The 22,627-nt window shown below is 37.7% G+C and overlaps 1 protein-coding gene across 4 annotated transcripts in view; it reads right to left on the bottom strand.

Moving 5' to 3' along the window:
- Positions 1–1,086: 1,086 nt before the first annotated feature.
- The window catches only part of TUBGCP5 (tubulin gamma complex component 5), a 28,237-nt gene continuing 6,696 nt past the window's right edge, over positions 1,087–22,627 (bottom strand). For all 4 annotated transcript variants that reach the window (XM_021287840.2, XM_065075078.1, XM_065075098.1 and 1 more), the window contains 19 exons: positions 22,398–22,477; positions 21,729–21,864; positions 20,523–20,640; positions 16,440–16,529; positions 15,800–15,893; positions 15,246–15,492; positions 14,875–15,077; positions 14,045–14,160; positions 12,433–12,701; positions 11,299–11,497; positions 9,668–9,856; positions 8,323–8,505; positions 8,143–8,227; positions 7,919–8,039; positions 6,802–6,980; positions 5,926–6,051; positions 5,257–5,345; positions 3,144–3,244; positions 1,087–2,152 (listed from right to left, as the gene is read on the bottom strand). In XM_021287840.2, coding sequence (XP_021143515.2) covers positions 2,106–2,152; positions 3,144–3,244; positions 5,257–5,345; positions 5,926–6,051; positions 6,802–6,980; positions 7,919–8,039; positions 8,143–8,227; positions 8,323–8,505; positions 9,668–9,856; positions 11,299–11,497; positions 12,433–12,701; positions 14,045–14,160; positions 14,875–15,077; positions 15,246–15,492; positions 15,800–15,893; positions 16,440–16,529; positions 20,523–20,640; positions 21,729–21,864; positions 22,398–22,477 — 2,672 coding nt within the window. In that variant the 3' untranslated portion in view covers positions 1,087–2,105. The remainder of the gene's footprint in view (positions 2,153–3,143; positions 3,245–5,256; positions 5,346–5,925; positions 6,052–6,801; positions 6,981–7,918; positions 8,040–8,142; positions 8,228–8,322; positions 8,506–9,667; positions 9,857–11,298; positions 11,498–12,432; positions 12,702–14,044; positions 14,161–14,874; positions 15,078–15,245; positions 15,493–15,799; positions 15,894–16,439; positions 16,530–20,522; positions 20,641–21,728; positions 21,865–22,397; positions 22,478–22,627) is intronic.

Here is a 22,627-nt window from a genome sequence, read left to right as displayed (position 1 = left end):
AAAAAGCTAAGCACAGGGGATGTCTGTGACTAGAATCAGCTAACATTGCCAAAGCTAGATCTTCTGCTGTGCTTTTCTGACAACAGAAGAGCAAACAAATATTGGAATCTGGCTGGAAAACAGCATGCAGGCATCACCCACCTCCAAAGCGCACAGAAGTCTCTCTGCAGAATGCAAAGCTAATTCCTTAGCAGGAAATTAGGTGAAACAGCAAATTCTTTCACTTGCACGGAGTCTTTCAAATAAAATAAGTAAAGATATTTACTAGGAATTATTGTTTGAATTATTGTTTCAACAACATGAAGGTTTGAAGGATTTTTTTTCCCTTTATCTAGCTAATATTATCCAAGGTAAGTCTATGAAAAGCAGTTATTTCACTGAAGGTAACCACTGTTTAAAAAGGAGAAATAAAGCAACCACTTGATAGATTTTTAAAAGAACAGAGTAGAAGAATACAGATACTCAAAAAGTAATGAAGCAGCACCAACAAGCTCTGAACTCTGAGTACAAGTATGCCTTTAAAAACTACTAGTATGCTATTCAGTTTTACTCTGAATGAGCATGAAACATCTAATAAAGACCATACGCTGTCTCTGCGTGAAATAAATAATATGCAGTCTCAAATGAGAACCAGTCATGGTAAAGCGGAAGTACAAATTACTGTTGTTAATAGGCGTCCACCTACCACAAAAAACATTCACTTGGCAAAGTGTGTCACGTGGGAGCAGAGGATAACACAAACATCACGTTCTTTAAAGAAAAACCTCCACTCAGTCAAACAAGAATATACTAAGGGGAGCAAAGTTTCCCAGTGTTATACTTCCAAAAAAGAAAAAAAAAAAAAAGAAATTATTTTACCTGAAAAGATTTTATGGCTGTAACTTGGAAGAACCTTTTGAGAACTCCCGTTCAAACAAGAACTCCAATATTCATTTTCATATAAAGTAATTATTAGTTCATAACTAAAGTTTTATAATGTAAGTCACGGAGTTGCACAGTTGGTAGTAATATAACTCATTTATCTTGCAGAAACATTCCTCAAACTTTCAGTTACCAACTGGATTTCAACAGAAACGTACACAATGGTGACATTCCAATTATTAAATATTTTATTTATTCAAATAAATAAAGAGGTAAATGGCTAGATTGATTTTCTCATATTAATGGGGATGTACTGATGCCAGGATTACAGAGAAAATTCCACAGGGAGGAGACAGGGCAAGTCACCTTGTGCAGAACATGCTCCACATTTAGTTCTCCAGAAATGTACCCTTCTGTATTACAATCTACCGCTTTACAAGAAATCATCTATTACATATAAGGTTTGTTTGCAAAAGGCTTTGAAGTAGGAGAATGATCAAGTCGTATCTGACCACCTCTGAAACATCCCAACAATGCAACAGTTAACATTAATATATTAGCCACTGCGATCTTGATCCTACTTAGACAGACAAGACTTGCCACTAAAATTAGTAAGCATTTAATCATTTAACATAATAAATACAGGTATTTTATGGTCTGCAAAAATTTTGATAAATTAACCTTTATTTTTTACATCAGCTTATCATAACAGTCATAACTGTTCCCAAAATGCTCTTAAGAACCATTTAGTAAATAAGATTAATGCCTCTTAGCCTTTTTTCAAAGGAAAAAAAGGCCAGAAATGAACAGAATGAACCTTTGGAATAATATGAATTGAGTCACACCACTCCACACTGCCCTGTAACCTAATCACAGCTGCAAAGTCAATGGAAAAAGTACATCAGCAATGTTTCTTAACAAAGAAAAATAATAATCCTTTTTACATCATGAAGTACAGTTTTATGTATTTTCATGTAAGGTTGTTTACACAGGATGAATTTTACACTGTACATGTTTTTTGATGTTGAAGCATATACATACAGAGAAAAATACTGCCACAACTAATACACCTAAATGCCTATACATTATTTACATTTTAAAATGTTTTACACAGCTCCAAACCATCAGCATCTTTTAGCTATATAAATTTCAAACTGGAGTGTAAAATGCTTACAGTTTTTTAACAAGGGGATTTCAACATAAATGCTGCTTTCAGTTCTTTAGCAATTCAGCGGACTCAGGTGTTAACTTTGTTCCATGCCAGCCATCAGTGACAAAGCTAAAGATTCCACTGCAAACCAAACCATAAAAAAGCAGTTAGTATTTGCATTTGCAGCAGTCTGCAAGTATTTATTGCAATATCTAATTCTGTAGTTTAAAAGAAAGGTACTAGTTTTTTGGGGTTTTTTTTAATTGTAACACTCAGGATCTAAGACGGTAAGACATTTTATGAATTTCTGACAGTTAAGATGGTATTTTACCACCTTCACCATCAGTTACCCATTAGTTACTTCAGGTGGTAAGAATTGATAAGAAAAGAGTTCATTTGTTTGAAATACTACTGCTGTACACAAAAAAAATGTTGTGGGAGGTTATATGCAGTAAGCCATTCTCACAGATTGTTCTTGCAGACAAGCTGTTGTAGACCGAGTAGCAGTGATGTCAGATATAACCTCTTTTAGGAACCCGTTCAAACACACCCCGACATCCCAGCTAATCCCCATTCAGCAGGTGTCCCCCAACTCAAACTGGCACTGATTAGTAATTTAAGCCAATATCAGGCTGCAAGCAGAAGCACAGACATGTCATCTTCTGCTGTTTCTGCTACTGAGGAAGAAACTTCCAACAGACAGGCAGAGCCAAGAGCTCGGTGCAGTTGCAGCTGAAGCACCGTAATACAAAAATTGTATCTGTTCAACATATATCAGAGGTCTCATCCAACAACAACAAAAAGAATGCTTTTCTATGCTCTGTAAAACTTAGTTCAATTAATTTGCTTAGAAAACTGCTTGTCATTTGCTTAGCTACATCAGCATCCCCTCATCTAGAAAACAGGTAAGCTGAAGACAGCTGTCATTAAAAACCATGGCATGAATACTTTAAAAGAATAATGAAGTTAACTGATTAAGAAGTAAGGCTTCACATGCCTCTGTGAATACCTCACAAAATGAGATTATTTGAGATGTATTGACAAACATCGAAACAGATTAAAATGTAAATACGTTCCTTGTAAAGCTTGTGTCCCAATATATGCAGGTATGTGAAAAGCCTTGTGTACTTACAGTGAGGAAAAGAGCCTCGACAGACAGCTTTGTTGAGAACAGTTACAAGAAACATGTGACAGTTTTTAAAATCGGATTCCATCTTCTCTATGGATTCCATCCTGCAAAACAGTTTAACAGAGGAATGCTTAACAGACTAGCCACTATGCTATCACCAAAATATGACCAAAACTTCAAAGTAAATTACAAAAGTACTCTTTGCATAGCATTCTGGCTTCGACTTACAGTACTCAGTTATCCCTGCGCATACTGCTTCTGGAAAACAAAGGCAATTTTGACAGGAGCATCCGAGCACTATCACAACGGCATTAATAATTTCCTTATTATCTTGGAAATCTCTGCAGTAACCAGGAAGAACTGTGTGGTTCCAACTGACAACAATTATTCCTATATAGCTTTTTATTTCAAGACCGCCATCCCTGGTTCCTATTGCTTCAGAACTCCTTGGGGTAAACCTATTCTGCCAAATAAAACAGGGACACCCACACTGCTTCACTGTCAGCCAGCTCTTGAATTCCACTCTGGACCGTGCCAGCTGGTGCTCAGAGGAGGGAGAAGATGTAGTTCACAATAGTCACTCCTTTCCTTTTCCCCCTCTCCCAAGAGGATACAAATGACAGCACATCAGCTATGACTTTTTCCTGTCACATCCAAGAGCAGGCAACCACATGCCCTGAGTTGCAGTCTTTATCAGCAGCCTTGACAAATTATTTATGACACTTCAAAATCCAAAAATAGCAACTTCCAAATGCCAGAGAGAGAAGGATCTGAGTTCTAGGTTCTGTGCCAAAGAGTATTAGTTCTGAAAAATATGGATGAGAGCCAGTCCACACCAGCTGGCCTCTAGGTCACAGATCAACCCTTAAGTGCCAGACATAGTCTTGGAGACTTGCCCTCTATCATTCATCCTTCAAGCAGTAGGTTACCCAAGCAAAAGTATAAACTGGGAGAGAAGTAGCTGGAGAGCAACCCTGCAGAAAGGGATCTGTGGGCGCTGGTCAACGGCAGCTCCATGAGAGTCAGCAGAGTGCTCTAAAAGCTGAGAGGGCAAACTGCCTCCTGGGGTGCATCAAACACAGCATAACCAGACAGTAAAGAGGTAATTGTCCTGCTCTATTCAGCATTGGCGTGGCCGTATTCAAGTACCATGTGCAGTTCTGGGCCACGCAATTTATTAATAAGAAGAGTGTGAAGGCCCTTGAATGCCTCCAGAGGAGGCAACAAAGCTGGTGACAGGGGCTGGAAGGCAAGTCCCGGGAGAAACAGCTGAGGACTCTGGGCCTGTCTAGTTTGGAGAGCAGGAGGTTGAGGGGCGACCTCATGACTCTGCAGCTTCTGAGGAGGGGAAGGGGACAGGGAGGTGCTGAGCTCTGCTCCTTGGGATCCAGTGATGAGACACGTGGGAATGGCTCAAAGCTGCACCAGGGGAGGTTGAGACTGGACATGAAAAAGCATTTATTTACCAAAAGGGTGGTCAAACACTGGAACAGGCTTCCTAGAGATGTGGTTGATGCCCCAAGCCTGTCAGTGTTTAAGAGGCATTTGGACAATGCCCTTAACAACATGCTGTAACTTTTAGTCAGCCCTGAAGGACTAGGTGATCCCGGTAGGTCTCTTCCAACTAAAATAGTCTATTCTATTAAAAAAAAAAAACCCAGATGTTATTTTTAATCTTGTCTAAGGGACAACTGATTCACAGACCAACACACTAATCTTATATTGAAAATTACAGGTAGATTTCTAACTTCAGTCATTGCACATAAGGAAGCACATCTTTTCTAAAAATCCCAAATATGACACAAATCTCAGGTTGTTTCCACAGAAAAGGTACTATAGGAAAGGGCAGACCAAAAACAACTTCAGAATTTGAGCATTTGAACTAATGGAATTAAGCATTCTGCATGAAAATCTTGATTCCAAAGTCAATGGCACTGAACACTGAACTCCAGTGCATGAAACATGTTAAGTTCTGGCTAAAACAAATTTCACTTCGGCTAAGAAATAGCAACTAGCCTCTGGTATCTGCTGTTAAATACTGAGCAAAAAAAATCTCGAAGTCATAGTCTGAGCTGTGAAATTATGACCATTTAGAATTTTAGGTAGGTGTACTTACTTCCAAGCCCCCAGACCAGCCTGCCAACGGTCTGCAAACATCAGTACTAAATTTAACACCTTCATTATAGCTTCTTTCACAAAGCTCACCTAAAATAACCATTAAAACAAAAGGAATAGCAGTCAGAAATTCCTGTTAAGCATGATCAATTTCATTATGAAGCTGCAATACAAAGGTATCCCATGCCATTTAATCTGATGTGTAAAAACAATCTCCCAAGTACAATGTGATTTTTCCAAATTTGTGTTTTGTATGTGTTCTCTAATTCATTTCACAGATGACTATTTTGATGAGGACTAAGCATAGACAGTATGTGGGATAAAAGGCTACAGTGCTACCTCTGTACCTCCTTTTCCTGCCATAACAGTATGTATAATCCTTATTACATCACCAAGTCGGTTTAAATCCACCCACCTCTTAGATACAAATGAGTCATGTAAAATCCCATATAAAGAATATAATTTGATCTTCTCTCCTTGACAGAATTGAGCCGAGACTTGCAAGAGAAACTGGATCTCAGTGCTAAATTTGGAAAAGCTACTGTTTCCTCAAGAGTACCTATATATTCCTTAGTATGTTTCTACTGAAAAGACAACATAATTAGTACTAAACTACATTCTTGTCCTATTAAACTCAATATATCAAATATGCCAATTTTTTTTTACCCACCTTCTCTCTCAGTAGGCAGCGATCATGGATTGTAGATAGATATCTGTAATGAATCTTTATCAACTGATCTAAATCTTTGGCTTCTTCTACCTGATGCTGAAACTCCAAGCCTGTGCTGTGAAGTATCTTAAAGAGAAGACCATAGTTATTAAAATCCATGTTATACACAAGTGCTTATGACTCTCTTCCATTAATTGTATTATTAAGAGCCTAAAATTACCTGATTAATTTACTCTTCCCTCCCAAATTTTAGGCTCACCATCCAAATTACCATGAATATAGCAAAAAATTCAAACTCTTCTCACAACTGCACAATGACATTCCCCATACAAGTAAGAATATTGCCATTGCACATGGACAGACAGACTATCCCCAGAGGAGCTGATTTGGAGTATTTCTATTAAAGGCAAAAAAACACAATAGTAGAGTAGACACGAATCTACAGGCATTGCCTTTGTATTGGAGAAGTCATACATACATTTCTGAATCTGTGTACTAGAGATTTTTCAGAAGGATCCATTGAACTATAATATCTGTAGTAACACTTCTATAGGCAAAATAGCTCTAAAGAGAGTAACAGCTTACATAAACTACTTTTTACAGGACTGTGCTTCAGTCATCTAGCACTGGGAGAAACAGTCACAAAGAACTAATAATACCCAAACATCAATCATATGCACATAGAACTTCTAAAGCATTTTTAGAATTATTGATCTATAAGTGACAAGTTAAAACTGAAACACGTTTAGCTCAAAATCCTTTTATAGAAAGGACAGTAGACTATGACTTTGCTTTTTAAATTTTTTTTTCAATTAAAATTATTACTGCATTTCTAGTTAGAAGTTGACATAAATGAAAGTGTGACATTAGACAAACCCTAGTCATGATGTAGTTGTGCAGGCTGTTAACAAAATGCATAAGTTTCACTCTTAAGAGGAACATGCGATGTATTTGTTGTTTTATACTTTCTGTTTGCAGTCCAAATAGAGGAAGCGTTCCTTGTTCTAATAAAGTTCCTTCCTTAACCTGTGGGTTTTCTGCAGCACAAACTAATTCTACAAAGAAAAGGCAAGAATATTACATTGCAGTGTGTATGAAGACAAACTGTATCCAAAACATTACTTAAAACTGAAATTTGTTATTTCTTATTATTCTGCACACAATACTGATGTGAGATTTTTCTTGTAGTGCAGATGTGTTATTGAAGTATAGCAACAACATACTGAATGGTTTGACAGTATGTGTACAATGTACTAGAATAAGAAATGCTATTTAAGAGCTAAAGACTCTACGAAAGATGAAAGGATAAAAAAAAAATACATTAAAATAAAAAGTGTATACTCTCTCCACAAAGCACAAGGCTATAAAGTTTAAACAATAGAAAACCACATACTTTTATGAAGAGAAATGCTTAACTGGTGTACAGAACCTATCAACTTTCTAATAGGACATGATGTGTGTATCCAGTTTATAAAGGACATGAAAAATACAAATATTAACCTGGTGAAGGAGACACTAAGCAATCTGCTTCTACAATCCCCAAATATTTAAATTGTAGCTTAAAGTATGCATTCCAAACTATGTAGTTCATTGTTTCAATCTCAATGAGAGTATTTTTTATCTTGTTTTCTTAACTTGTTTGCAAGGTATTACTCATAAAAACTTGGACTACACATAAAGCAAAACATTAGCGCGTAGTAGACAGACCGTTCAACAGCAAGGTCTGAAGACTGAAGTAACAAGTTTCCAATATAACTAACCAGACCTGTATCAAAGAGACAAAGGGAATGCATGAATAACTAGTGTTGTCCTTGAGGCTGAAAAGAAGTTAAAACCATGCCCAGCCTAATATATCTCATTTTCAATGCTAATAGAGATTAATATTTTATAGAATGAATCAAAATTCTGAGTGGTTTTTACTACCTACTGCAGAAAGCAGCAGACTATTTATACCTTTAGATGACAGCACAAGTTTTTACAGTATGTTTCTTACCATCAAATCGCAAAACATCTAGACTATACTTGGCCCACTTTATTTGAAGTAAGAGCAGAAAAACTTGATTGTAAATTTTTTGGCACTCTAAGCTTATAACTATATCCACAGGCCAAGGAACCTAAGAAAAAGAGAGGATAATAATGACAGAAAATATAACTCACTTTAATACAACATTTCAAATCTGTTCTAGTATAAGAACTATAGCAATATTAACTCATTACCTTGTAACTTAATGTCAAACCATCTAATGTGTGGACAGGAAGTTTCTTCTTTGCTGTATCAACATTTTCAAATGATATAGACAACCTATGCAAGGAAACAAGTGATTTAATTGGTAACAATCCCATTATAGGTAAGTGTAAAAGAAACATAACTATATTTTGCAGGATTTTGCATTTTACCTTGAACTGTCCTCTGGGTAGCGCTGTCCAACTGCCTCTTGAAGTTGAACATTTAAGAAAGCAACATTCTGCCAAATTTCCTTTTCTCTAATTTTGTCAAAAATAGATGTATAGAAGTCATACATGGTATCTCCAGCTTCAAGTAAGAAAAAGTTTCTCATTGCCTGCAAATATTCTACAAGCCTAAACAGGGAAGAAACATTTAACAATTCTTTAGTCTTAACCATAGAAGTGAAATCAAACACAACTGTTACAGAAACAAAAATCTGAAAAACTTCTCACTACGAGAACTCTACTGAACACAAACTTCATGAGGTCCACAGGAAATCCTATGCTAGATTCTCAGGCAACCTTCACATACACTCAAATTGAACAAAATCCTAAGCCATTTCTTCCTGTGAGCTTGAACAGCCCCATTGACTTCAACAGAAGCGCTCACAGTATTCAGCAGTCTTACGGGCTGGGCAATTCTCAGAAATAGCTCAGGATTTGGAAATCCTGTCCCTCTCTCTAAACAGAACTTAGGGAAGTAGATGAAATTTCAGAGAATTCTGTCTGAGACTTTAATGTGGAGCCCCAGAGAATTATTATATGGATTTTCCTTTTCTGAGAAAGCAGGAAGAATGAGTATCATTACGACTCTCACAAGAATCATTACTATAAATACATGAAGTATTTCAGACAGACAGCATGATGACTTATGACTACCTGAAAGTTAAAGAAAATAGGCCATTTTACTTTAAGTAATATAAAAATATCACATAATACTCTTTTGTCTGAATATCCACCAAAGACAAATCACAGAAAGTTAGGGATTGGAAGGGACCTCAAAGGATCATCTAGTCCAATCCCCCTGCCAGAGCAGGAACACCCAGATGAGGCTACACAGGAAGGTGTCCAGGAGGGTTTTGAATGTCTCCAGAGAAGGAGACTCCACAACCCCCCTGGGCAGCCTGTTCCAGTGCTCTGGCACCCTCGCTGAAGAGGCTTCTTCTCATATTTAAGTGGAAACTCATGTGTTCCAGTTTGAACCTATTGCCCCTTGTCCTATCATTGGTTGCCACCAAGAAGAGCCTGGCTCCATCCTTGTGACACTCACCCTTTATATATTCATAAACATTAATGAGGTCACCCCTCAGTCTCCTCTTCCCCAAGCTAAAGAGACCCAGCTCCCCCAGCCTTTCCTCATAAGGGAGATGCTCCACTCCCTTAATCATCTTTGTTGCTCTGCGCTGGACTCTCTCCAGCAGTATCCTGTCCTTCTTGAACTGAGCTTTGCTGTTGATTTAAGCCAGACCAAGTTTTCACCCAGGATTCTATCATGTTAGATTCCCTACTTTCTTACCTATAATCCTTCTTTAAAGTTTGCATTAGATTACCACAGCATTCCAAGTAGTGTTTGTCTATGTGAGGATAAAGGCAGGACCTCAGTGTCAGTTCAAAAGTCTGGCAGGTCACGGATTCTGATGATCTATCCACACAAACATCCCCACCTGTAAACTTCTCATGAAAGTCACTCTGCTCCAAATATAACCTCCAAAATAAAACAAACTACTTAGGGAAGAAGATTCATAATTCACATGATATATTATATAGAAAACAAAAAAGTTATACATTCAAAAATTTTAAACAAAATTGGATCTATCTGCTCTGAAATATATGGTGCAGAAGTTATGTGCTGTCTCACATAACTATAGTACATATCAAGCCTACTAAGTGATCCTTTGTACTGTTTTTTATGACCAGGAGTAAGAATATCAAAAAGGATAGCATACTGTAATGGCACAATTGCTCAAGGAATAATCCTGAAAAAAACAACATCAAGTTCATACACTATATGGCTTAATAAACAAATCCATTACCATAGGAACTTTTAAAACTATTGTGCACATATACAGCAGTCAGATTAACTTCCTGGGAAAGAAAAATAAAATTAAAGAAACAAAAGTAAAAATTTGAAGAACAGAAAAAGCAAACCCCAACAATAACAAAACAAATCCAAAACCACCAAACAAAAAACCCACCACCAGACACGGGAGAATTGGTTTGAGGCACCTTATATATGGGGTCCCTATATATTATCTTTAATATTGTATCATGGGAAGAGAGTATCTGCAGTCTACACTTGGTAAGTTTAATTATTTTGTCACAGAAAGGATCAAATTATTACAATATTTTGTAAAAAGCTACTCAATAGTTGAAGCCATTGTAAGAGGAAGCCCAGCCTACAGCAGCTATTGCCTTGATAGACATGGGTCAGACATTGAATTAATCTATCAATTTTGACAAATAGTCCCAACCAACAAAGGAAGTAAGAGTCTTATCTGCTATTCATTATGATTTCTTTAAAACAAACTCCTCCTAGCACTGACATAAAAACATGCAGATCACCAACTAGTATTGAGGAAAAACAAAAATAGCTATTGTCTTATTTGTAATCACAACATAAGTAAGATTTTCAGAGTTTGTCTTTCCTTCTAACTGCCAAGACATTTATAATACCTACATGACTTCCCTCATTATAAAGAATGAAGAGCTTTTATGCATTAACTTGAATTCTGGAAGGCTTTAAAAGTTAAATTATTTAAGCACAGCACAACTGAAGCTGCATTCTCCAAAAAAATGTACTTGGTGCAAATCAAAGACATTGTGCACAAATTCCAAGCGAACACACTAAAAAGTTTAGATTTTACAACAACATTCACTATCAAAACACTTATTTGCTAAAAAAATCTGTTACGATAAGGACTACTGCCGCTTTCTATGCTAACAGATGTGAGTAGCAGATTCATCGCTGATTTTGTTTTTCTTTAACTAAGCGCAAGGGTATTGTTCTCTTAGGTTCTATCGCTTATCATTGGTGCTTCTCTTTATTCCACGCCTGCCTGTTTTCAGCAGCAGTAAAAATCTGGCCTGCCAAACGACACCAAACAGAACATTGCTCTCAGCATCACAGCAGGAAGATCATTCATTTACCTGGCAAAATTAATAGCCAGCAGCGGGTCATGGACATCATCCAGTTCCAAGTGCCTTTCTGCTATAGACTGCATCTTGATCAGGCTCTGCTTCGTGGCCTGCTGTTCTGTGATCAGATCTGGGATAGACTCTTCCCCGTGCCGCAGGCGAGACTGCACTGATTCCAAGAACAGCGTATACAGACTCTTCCGTTCGGCATCTAAATTGGGCAACACATTCCACGGTTAAGATTGTGTTCCAAGAGAAAACATCTTAACTACAAGAACTCCTCCATAGTTCAACATTTACTTGGTAAGTTTTAACATATTAAATTTAGGCCACTATTACGGAAAATACTCAAATCCATATTTAACTAAATATTGCCAAAACAGTAAGAGTAGTCCAACACCTGAAGCTGGGCATACATTCAAGTAGATTGTTAAATGGGTGTCTGAAACGTGAAATATTTCTGAGACTGTGAGAGAACTTTGTCCTTCAGGTGCAAAGGCAATTAATTCTTAGCACCTCAAAACAACCCTGCAGTATTCACTGGAACAGATTATATTAATATTCTCACACCAAAGGGAGAAATACACCTAAAGAGTCTCCAAAATAATTTAGCTATCTCTACTTCTAAACACCAAGAAACTGCAAAACAAAAAAATGTTAAAAAAATATCAACATCAGTTACACTGTTGTACTGCCTTAAAATCACTCAAGATAAATATCCAAAATATCCATATCTTTCATCTAATTATTAGTAAGCTTTTTAAAAAAGTTCCAGATACTATTTCAGAATTATTTGACAACTTAGTGATGGAAAACAACTACTTATTATAGGAGAACAAGCTTACTATTAGAACATACACTGTTTTTGTTTGCTTCAAACACAAATAAAAATATGTTTTGTAAGCACATGAAAACAAGGTCAAGAAAAATTTAAAGCAATGAAAAGCAAAGGGAGCACTCAATCTTTATTCACTTCGCTCTTGTCACTTGTTTGCACCAGAAGAGTGTTTTCAATCAGACCTGCACAATACTGACATTCAACATGGAACATCATATTATTCTAAAACCATGGCAACACTAAGACAAAAAATACACCCATCCTGTTAGATACCCCAAACCGTAACAGTCCACAAACTGACATCTCACCTCTTGATGCAGCCTGTTGCGGAGATCCATCTTTGCACTGAAGATTCTTCAACAGCTGCATGGATTTTCCAGCCATGATGATTTGCTTTAGCACAGGTTTCAGAAAAGAGACCATAGTGTGTTGCCTGCTGGAAGGGGCCTGATCGCTGCCAGAACTGGCACTGGCATTGTCACTCATCTTCTCTTCATTCTCGGTCTTCTCTGACACACTATATAACGTGTAGGTAGCATACCAAAAATCTCTGTGATTAACTGGAACATTTTTGTTTCTGCAAAGAAATAAAAAGGCTTTGAGCATTTCCTTTTTCAAAAGATGAAACTTTATTACTAGAAGATGCATATCATCTTTGCTCTATGCTTTTCCTCTTACAATAGTCAAGAAGTACTTTCAAAACTATATAAAATAAGCTCATTCACACCACAAGCTATCTAGACACCTCTAGGAAAGCATGAAAGCTTTAGCTGGATAAAGAATCAGCTCACAGGAAATAAAACAAGTGTCTAATGAAATAAATCCCCAAAACAAGGTAAATTGAGTAATCATAATTAAATTTGCCCAGGAAGTTAACTATTCACAGTGGCATGCATCCCCAATAACAAAATGATTAGTTACTAACTTGTGTGTAACTAACCCACAATGAAGCAAATACTAGTGGGACAGCTGAAAAATTCTAGAGTAGGTGAAACTCAATTCTTGGTTTACTTTGCTTTTTTGTGTTGTTTACATCAAGATACACAGTTTGGTCTTTGAATTCAGAGGGAAAACAACGTAAGTGAGATAATTAAAATGAAGCACAAATATAAATAGAAGTTGAAATCACCCCTGTTGGTAGCACTGAAAACACAACTACAGAACCATAGAAAGAAAAGTCAAGTAGGACACAATACGGAAGTTAAAGATCTCAGCTACCAGGGATTTATTTCAATAGCACCAGGACTGTTCTCTTACTTCATGCCCACTGTGATCTGGCTTAACAGAGAGGTTCAATTAAGATTGGCAGACAGGGGAAATGGGATTGGCAATTCTGAGCCCAAATTTTATTTTTATATTCACTTCTCACTTCAAGCTGTCAAAAAAGGGACCAGCAAAATTAAGCATACAAACAGAAAAGAAACTGACAACTCAAATAATGTTTAAGATATGTGCATGTAATTCAAGACACCACATTAACTTGTAGTACAAATTAGAAGGAATGAGTGTTTTAATACTAAATAACATTTGATTTCTAAAAACTATACATTACTAGAAGAATTAAAAAAGCAAATTTTGTGATTTTTGCCAATGTCTTGGATTTGAAAAATGGTTAATTGCTTTTGAAAAAGTCAATATATTCAGAGTCAGACTGCTGATTATTTATTATAGATGGAAAAAATAAAATCATTTATTTCCATTCTAGAACAATACCTGGTAGGGCTCCATATCTAATGCAATTTCCCTAAGGGGAAGTTTGAGACAAGTTATAAAAGTATGATTAAGAAAGTAATTCTACTTAAGTAAAATAACAAACAAGAAAACCTACTTTTATTGTCACCCTTTACTTTCTAGGTTCTACAGCAGGTTTTGCATTAATATTTACACATCATTATGTGTGTCCAGTATTAGCATTCCTACCTCTGAATGATAAATTCCTTTGCAGGATCAAACAAATTACCATGGACTATCCACTCATCCACTGTCTGTAAGTATGGTCTCACAGTTTCAACCCAGAGCGAGAACAGAAGGGATACCTGAATTTAAGGGGGGGGGGGGAGGGGGGCAGAAAAAAGTGGCTGAATGTTTTTATACTAAGTATTAGAAGCAATATGGCAAAGCCTAACCTCTCCATTATGCAATTATGGTTTATAAGATATACATAACTACTGTTAAGGATTTTTAAAGATAAAATGTTAGGCTAAAAATTAAAGTTTTAGTAGTTTCAATAGAAGCTTGCATTGTGCATGCTTCCCTGTGTTACTTTTGTCATCGCAGTTAGACGCAAACAACAGTTTTCATTTTTTTCACTCTTTTGAACAGTAAGAAATGTCATAAAATACTCTGTGGTTTTATAATGTAGAAAACAGGAAAGCAAAAGGACATTATGACATCTACTATATTTCAGTAATCAAGTTACTGTAAAAACCTCAAACCGTACACTTCAGCATTAATTGAATCATGAAGCTATAGAAACAGAAGGAGGGAAAGCTATTCCAAAGCTCCCTCTTCCATAACAGCCTCCTGGCCTCTGATTTCCCCCAGTCCCAAAATCACACTGCTGCCAACCTCCTCATAAATCTGATTTTGTCCAGGCTGAGTGAACTCACGTCAGAAAAAAGTAACTCATCATTGCTATCAAATTCATCCTCATTCCTCAGTAGGCTAATACACTCCATCACCATCAAGAAATTGAAGTTACTAAATATTCTACTGTGTCGTTCTATTAAGGAAGGAATAATTTCCTCTACCGTTTGCTCAGATGCTTCTCCAACACTGTCATATTCAAGAATAGCTTTGTAGAGAGTATTAAGCAGGTGAGATGCTCGTACAACATTTCTAGTGTCAGGTGGGACTTCAGCCACTCCTGTGCTGAAAACTTTGTGAAGTACCTTCAGCTGTGCCAGTCGAGGAGACAGCTTATCTATTACTATTGAAAGTGTGACTGTTTTATCTGGGGGAAAAAAAAAACAAAACAAAATAATAAGATGTTAATGAGGTTTTAAAATGCAGCATGGCATCTTGCACAGTTTCAAAATGTATCTGCATAATGTTTTTCATTATTCACTCATACAAATTTCCTCGTGTGCCCCCCTTGTGTAAAATTTCCCTTGCACTGTACCTTTGTTAATTATGCATTTTTCAATTTCAGTAAGTTCTTCTTTAAAGCTAATGAAATATTTATACAAAGCCCACATAAAAGCTTGATAGGTTCTAAAAGGGGCTTCAGTAGTTTTCTTGGGAGTGGAAACTGTTCCATGCATTATACTTTCTGGGCTGTGTCCCATCACTTCATCAATAAACTTCTGTAGTCTAAACACAACTTGACCATACGCTGCTATCTGCTCCAATACAGATCTCAGGCAATTCTAGGAACAAAAAAATACTTTTTAGAATCATCCAATTTATTTTTTTTTTATTTTATAAAGCCTAAAAATTAAATAATAATATATTTCTATCAATTAAAACATAATAAAATTCTGCCATCTCTACTGCTTCATCACATTCTCAGATATAGGAATAGCCCATTCATTTTTATTAAATCAGTTGTTCTTAGTTTAGTCAGAACACAACTGTGGAAATGTGATTTTTCTACAAGCAGTTTAATATCCTGTTCCCCAAAATTACATCTTCCTAATGACAGATATATTCAGCTGAGATTCAGGAACTACTTACATGGGTTAAATGAGTTACAATGATATCATTTCGCACAGCTACTTTTCCATCATTCAGCTGAAATATAAAAAGTTTTTTCACTCCTGAAAGTAACCTTGAAAAAGAAACAAAAACAGTAGTAATTTTCCCCCTTTATGGCCTCACAATCATATAATTAATAAAAGAACTAGCTCTCCCTTGCCTAAAAGTTTCTTTTCTTCAAATAAAAGCGGACCACAGATCAACTACGATGCTATTAGTACTGTAAGTTGTTGCTAGAACAAGAACAATAAAACACTGGCATCAAGTAACCATCTTTTAAAGTTCCTTTCCAGTTAAGATAATTTCCAGCTATAGGATGACTCAAATCTATTTTTGAAAATTGGACACTATTAAAAAATCCATAGAGGCAGGACAAGAACAAGTTGATTCCTCTTAACAGTTAGACTTGAATCAACGCATACAAGAAGTACCAAGCTACTTTCTTCTTTATGAATGTGAATGGTTAACACATAAAAGCAGAATCTTTATTGTCAGCAATGGTGCAAGCTAAAAGCTCAGTAATAATTCTTTCTTGAGACAAAACTTTGAAGATAAATCTCTCATTTTCTTGAGAGAAATGCTAAAAGCTAAAACGCAAGCTTTGTGACGTTGCTCTTACCAAAGTGTTTCCCTTATAAGCTGAGTTTCAGTGACGAGCGTTCTCTCTTCTGGCACATATAAAGGATCACTGGTGTACAAATGGTGGTCCCTTATAAAAAGGAAATGAAAACAATTTAATGGCTGAAATACCAGCTGAATCACCTGAAAGCAAGAATGAAACAATAATCTTCAGGCTCAGTTTTGTTCTAATTTTATCAGATTAGACTTGCTGCTCATTTTAAGGCATTTTAAGTATATAAACAAAAGCAGAGTTTGTTTTCATATTGCTAAGCAAAATACTACGGAAAGCATTAAAATATCATCTAGTAATATACAGCAAGACAAGCAATTAAGTAGCAGTTAACTACAGTACTGAATCTGCATTGTTTTGATTTTTTTGGGCTTTTGTTTTGTTTTGGTTGGTTTGTTTTTTAAATTCTTGATCCTTTACTTTTTCTATTTCTCATTCAAAAAATTTATAGTTAGTTTCTGTTAAAAATACTAAAGTAAAAAGTAAAATATTAATTTCCCTAGACCATGTAAGAAAATTCACACTTTAATCCAAAAGTTTACTTAAGAAATGGTGGAGTTACTCTTTACGCGAGAGAGCAACTACAGTGTATTGAGTACTGCCCAGGCACGGATGAGGAGCGAGTTGAGAGTCTGTGGGTGAGAATTAAGGGTCAGGCTGGCAGGGCTGACACTGTTGTGGGTGTCTGTTACAGGCCACCAGATCAGGGTGAGGAAGTTGATGAGGCCTTCTATGGGCAGCTGAGAGCAGCCTCACAGTCACAGGCCCTGGTTGCAGTGGGGGATTTTAACTTCCCTGATGTTTGCTGGAAGGACTACTCAGCCAGCCACAGTCCAGGAGGTTCCTCCAGCGCCTTTGACGCTAACATTCTGATGCAAACTTTCTGACGCAAATGGTGGATGAGCTGACTAGGAGAGGTGCATTGCTGGGTCTCATCCTCACTAACAAGGAGGGTCTGGTTGAAGCGGGAAAAGGTTAAGGGCTGCCTTGGTTGCAGGGACCATGAAACGGTGGATTTCAGGACCTCATGTAGCAGGAACAAAACAGCAAGCAGAATTGCAACCCTGGACTTCAGTAGGGCAAACTTCAGCCTTTTCAAACAATTGCTGGGGGAAATCCCATGGGAAAGGGTACTTGAAGGTAAAGGGGCCCAAGACAGTTGGTTAGCATTCAGGGACTGCTTCTTCCAAGCTCATGATCAGAGCATCCTGACACATAGGAAGTCAAGGAAGGGAGCCAGGAGACCTGCTTGCTGAAACAGGGAACTGCTGGGCAAACTCACTTGGAAGAGGAGAGTTTAGGGATCATGGAAGGAGGGGCTGGCCACTTGGGAAGAATATAAGGCTGTTATCATAGGGTGTAGGGAGGCAACTAGGAAAGCTAAGGCCTCCTTAGAATTAAACCTGGTGAGAGGGGTCAAGGACAACAGAAAGAGCTTCTTCAAATACATGGCAGATACAACTAACACTAGAGGCGATGTAGGCCCACTAATGAATGAGGTGGGTGCCCTGGTGACAGAAGATACAGAGAAGGCAGAGTTACTGAATGCCTTCTTTCTCTCTGTCTGCTCTGCCGGAAGCTGTCCTGAGGAGCCCTGTACTGTTGAGGCCCCAGAGGAAGGCAGGACAATGCCCTGGTTGTTGAAGACTGGGTTAGGGAGCAATTAAGCAATCTGGACATCCATAAATCCATGGGTCCAGAAGGGATGCGCCCATGGGTGCTGAGGGGGCTGACTGAGGTCATTGCTGGACCACTCTCCATCATCTTTGACAAGTCTTGGGACATGGGAGAGGTGCCTGAGGACTGGAGGAAAGCAAATGTCACTCCAGTCTTCAAAAAGGGCAAGAAGGAGGACCCGGGTAACTATAGACCAGTCAGCCTCCACCTCTGTGCCTGGGAAACTGATGGAACAACTTATCTTTGGTGCCATCTCGAGGCATATCAAGGATAAGAGGGTCATTAGGGGCAGTCAACATGGCTTCACCAAGGGGAAGTCATGCTTCACCAACCTCATCACCTTTTATGAGGACATAACGAGATGGATGGATGATGGCAGAGTGGTAGGAGTGGTCTACCTTGACTTAGTAAAGCATTTGACACAGTCTCCCACAGCATCCTCACAGCTAAGCTGAGGGAGTGTGGTCTGGATGATCGGGTAGTGAGGTGGACTGGGAACTGGCTGAAAGAAAGAAGCCAGAGAGTCATGGTCAATGGGGCAGAGTCCAGTTGGAGGCCTGTATCTAGTGGAGTGCCTCAAGAGTCAATACTGGGACCAGTGTTATCCAATATATTCATCAGTGACTTGGATGAGGGAATAGAGTCTACTATCAGCAAATTTGCTGATGACACCAAACTGGGAGGAGTGGCTGACATGCCAGAAGGCTGTGCTGCCATCCAGCAAGACCTGGACAGGTTGCAGAGTTGGGTGGGGAAAAATTTAATGCAATATAAGAAGGGCAAGTGTAGAATCTTGCATCTGGGCAGGAACAACCCCAGGTTCCAGTATAAGTTGGGGAAACACCTGTTGCAGAGCAGTGTAGGGGAAAGGGACCTGGGGGTCCTGGTGGACAGCAGGATGACCATGAGCCTTGATGACTGTGCCCTTGTGGCCAGGAAGGCCAATGGCATCCTGGGGTGTATTAGCAGGGGGGTGGTTAGTAGGTCAAGAGAGGTTCTCCTCCCCCTCTACTCTGCCCTGATGAGACCACACCTGAAATATTGTGTCCAGTTCTGGGCCCCTCAGTTCAACAAGGACAGGGAACTGCTGGAGAGAGTCCAGCGTAGAGCCACGAAGATGATTAAGGGAGTGGAGCATCTCCCTTACAAGGAAAGGCTGAGGGAGCTGGGGCTCTAGTTTGGAGGAGACTGAGGGGTGACCTTATTAATGTTTACAAATATATCAAGGGTGAGTGTCATGAGGATGAAGGCAGTCTCTTCTCAATGACAACCAGTGAGGGTGACAGAGCACTGGAACAGGCTGCCCAGGGAGGTTGTGGAGTCTCCTCTGGAGACATTCAAACCCGCCTGGACGCCTTCCTGTGCAACCTCATCTAGGTGTTCCTGCTCCGGCAGGGGGATTGGACTAGATGATCTTCCAAGGTCCCTTCCAATTCCTAACATTCTGTGATTCTGTTAAATGGAAACTTTTGCAGCCACCTAAGAACTTTCTCTTATGATGCTGTGTTACACAATTCTTTGTAAACCTTCCACAGTATTTTTCATATTTTATAGAAATACAGAATGATTATTTGTATTTGTAGTATTTTGACTCATTAATGTCATCAGTGGCAAAATTTATGTAATCATGCTCAAAATTCAAAAATCCAAATTAAGCAATACTGATTATATATCATGTCTGTAACATACATCTGCTGAAAATATTGCAACAGAAACAGCACTGCTTTGTTGATGTTACTGATTTCCTAATCTTCACTGTAAATTTTAGTTCATAAGTGGCTAGATAACCAACTGACACTAAAATTCATTCAATTAAGAAACCAAAGACAAATGTAATTATCTGTATTACTGCAGTAGTGACACATCAAAAATTGGGACAGAGGGAAGAATCAGGCTTTGGTTTTTTTCTTAATTTAATTTCCTTCTCATTTTCTTTCCAAAACCACAGCAGATCATGACAATATACTGCTTTATGTTCTCTCCCCACACAAAATCTGTGTTTAAGACTCAGTTTGTAAGGGAGGCACCAAAACCAAACAAGAAGTTAAACGTTAGGGAACTCTTCATTCCAGGCCAACTTACAACCCACCTGTCTTAGTCCCTCAGAGACCTTCATAAGGGTCAACCCAAACAAAACGCAACTAGAAGATCTGCTTCTTTGAAAAAGGAAAAGTCTCTGATATGACAAATGTAATAAAAACTAAATAAAAGGAAAAATAACATATTAATAGAAAAAAAATCTTGTTTGGTCATCTTATGTGTACCCTTTTAATTCTGTTTTTAACTAAATCAGTAGTAACTGTACTGTCTTTATGCTTCCACAGTAAAGACGCTTAATGAAGTCATTATTTAGCATTATATGCCAATAAGGACTTTGTGATATTGTTTTCTTACCAGACTGCAGCTAGGTTGGAATGCAAGTGTAAACTATGTGAGAAGCGAGGAGCTCTTCCTGTCCAGTACTGAGGAACAACGTGCTGCTCCAGCCAGCTGCGGGCATCAGGTTCACCCACTGTGAAAACACGTGACAGTCAGTGATGTATTTTTATTAATTCAGGAAATGCTTATAAAACACAGGAAAAAGCTATTAATAAGCCTATCCGAGCCACTGCAGAATCACAGATCTTTTAGAAAAGTTACAATTTACAACTATTTACACTCTGCTGCACTCACATGTATGACACCATCATGCCTAACACATAGAGATGCCTCATCTAAAAGTTGCAGAAGTCCTAAAAAATAAACCTGGAGATTTGTGTAGTTTTCAGTTCTTCCTCAGGCAACTCTCAAATGGTATATACAAAATGAAGCTGACTTAAAAAATAAACTGAAAAATATCACCAACTTTGTCACTGTGTTCCTTTTTGGCATGCATTTAGTACATTACTTAATTTTTTTTCTTAAATGTGATTATCAACAAAACTTTACCTAGTCCCAGTTAGATAACTTCTTGCTTATGCAACATATGACTATTTGCAGTCTTCTTATACAAGGCATCTTGTATCCTACAATATTCTATGCAAAACTTTACAGCTATAGTTAATACTCCCTGAAGCTATTCAAGGGTGAGCCACTAGTGTTTAAATTACTTAAATTTTTTTTTCAAAAATACTTCATACCCAGAACTGAGTCAACTGTTTTTGTTGTCCACCAAATTTTGTTTCAGCATTCTGATTCTTAATAGTAAAAAAATTACATTACATCCACACAACCACATGCCACATTTACAGTATAAGTTTTCACTGCTATACTGTAACATGCCTTGTATACTTCCACAGAAAGATACACAATTCTTCTCCATCAGTAACACCAGAAATCAGATCAAACCTTCCATACCGTTGCTTTACGGTTAAAAATGAAAAAAGCAGTAGTGAAGAATAAGGTGTACCTTAAAATGACAATTTCAGGTCTAAAACAGTGAAGAATAAGGTGTACCTTAAAACGACAATTTCAGGTCTAAACCAGTGAAGAATAAGGTGTACCTTAAAACGACAATTTCAGGTCTAAAACACAATACCTCTCTCAAGAATAATAAGTAAAGCTGCATTAGCTTTCCAAATTTGAGTGTATGACTGTATCAGAATTATAGCTTATTCTAACCTTTCCAGGAAACATTAGGTACCATTTTCTTATTCGGATCTTGCTCTTCTAAAGGTGTCCTATCTACTTGAATTCCCGAGTCCTCCCTGCTCAGAGGTTGAGTGTCTTCCTCCTCTTCGCTTTCTCCAGACCAATCCTATTGAGCACAACAAAACCCAGTACACTTCAATACAGCAGAGCAGACAGATCCATATTCCCTTCCTATTCAAGCCAAACAAACTATACTCTTCTTTCTTTTACTGTAAAGTAAATTCAGGACACTAAGACTAACATGACTGTCTACCAGAGACTAGTTTAAGTTCTACATAACATTAATAACTGGACAAGATCACAGAACTACAGCAAGTTCTGATTAGGAGCAGGCAGGGGTCAGCAGAAGGAGCCAGTTTAGTTGCAGGACTAAGTCAAAAGATGGTGTAAACCAAAAGCATTTGTATTACTGTTACTCTGCTTGGGTCTGTATGTATTTCACAGCATTATGTAAGAAGCAAAGTATTAGGGAATCCTGAGAGAATCAATTTGTAAAGCATACAAACTAGGACAACTCAAGCAGTTCTCTAACATACTTCAAAACAGCTTATACAGTCTGTTTTTTTGGGGGGCTTGTTTGTTTTGTTTTGGCTTTTTGTGTGGTTTGTTTGGTTTGTTTTACCTTAAGAAATTACTTACTGGTGTATCTACGCCTGGGCCAAAACAAATTTCTTCTCCTTCCATCAGATACTTTCCCCAGTCAAATTCTTCTTCATTTTCTAAGAGAAGTATAAATATAAAAATAGTAAATATCACATAACTCTGACTTTTGTTTCCTCTAAAAACACTTCCAAAGTTAAAATTACCTTATTACTCTAAAACTAAACCAAAAAGCATTCCTTTCCACCTAAGGTTACACCACTGTTCCT

This window comes from Columba livia, chromosome 1 (assembly GCF_036013475.1).
Source record: "Columba livia isolate bColLiv1 breed racing homer chromosome 1, bColLiv1.pat.W.v2, whole genome shotgun sequence".
Taxonomy (NCBI): domain Eukaryota; kingdom Metazoa; phylum Chordata; class Aves; order Columbiformes; family Columbidae; genus Columba; species Columba livia.
Note: the sequence above shows the minus strand (reverse complement) of the source record. Positions and strands in the feature narration are given on the sequence as shown.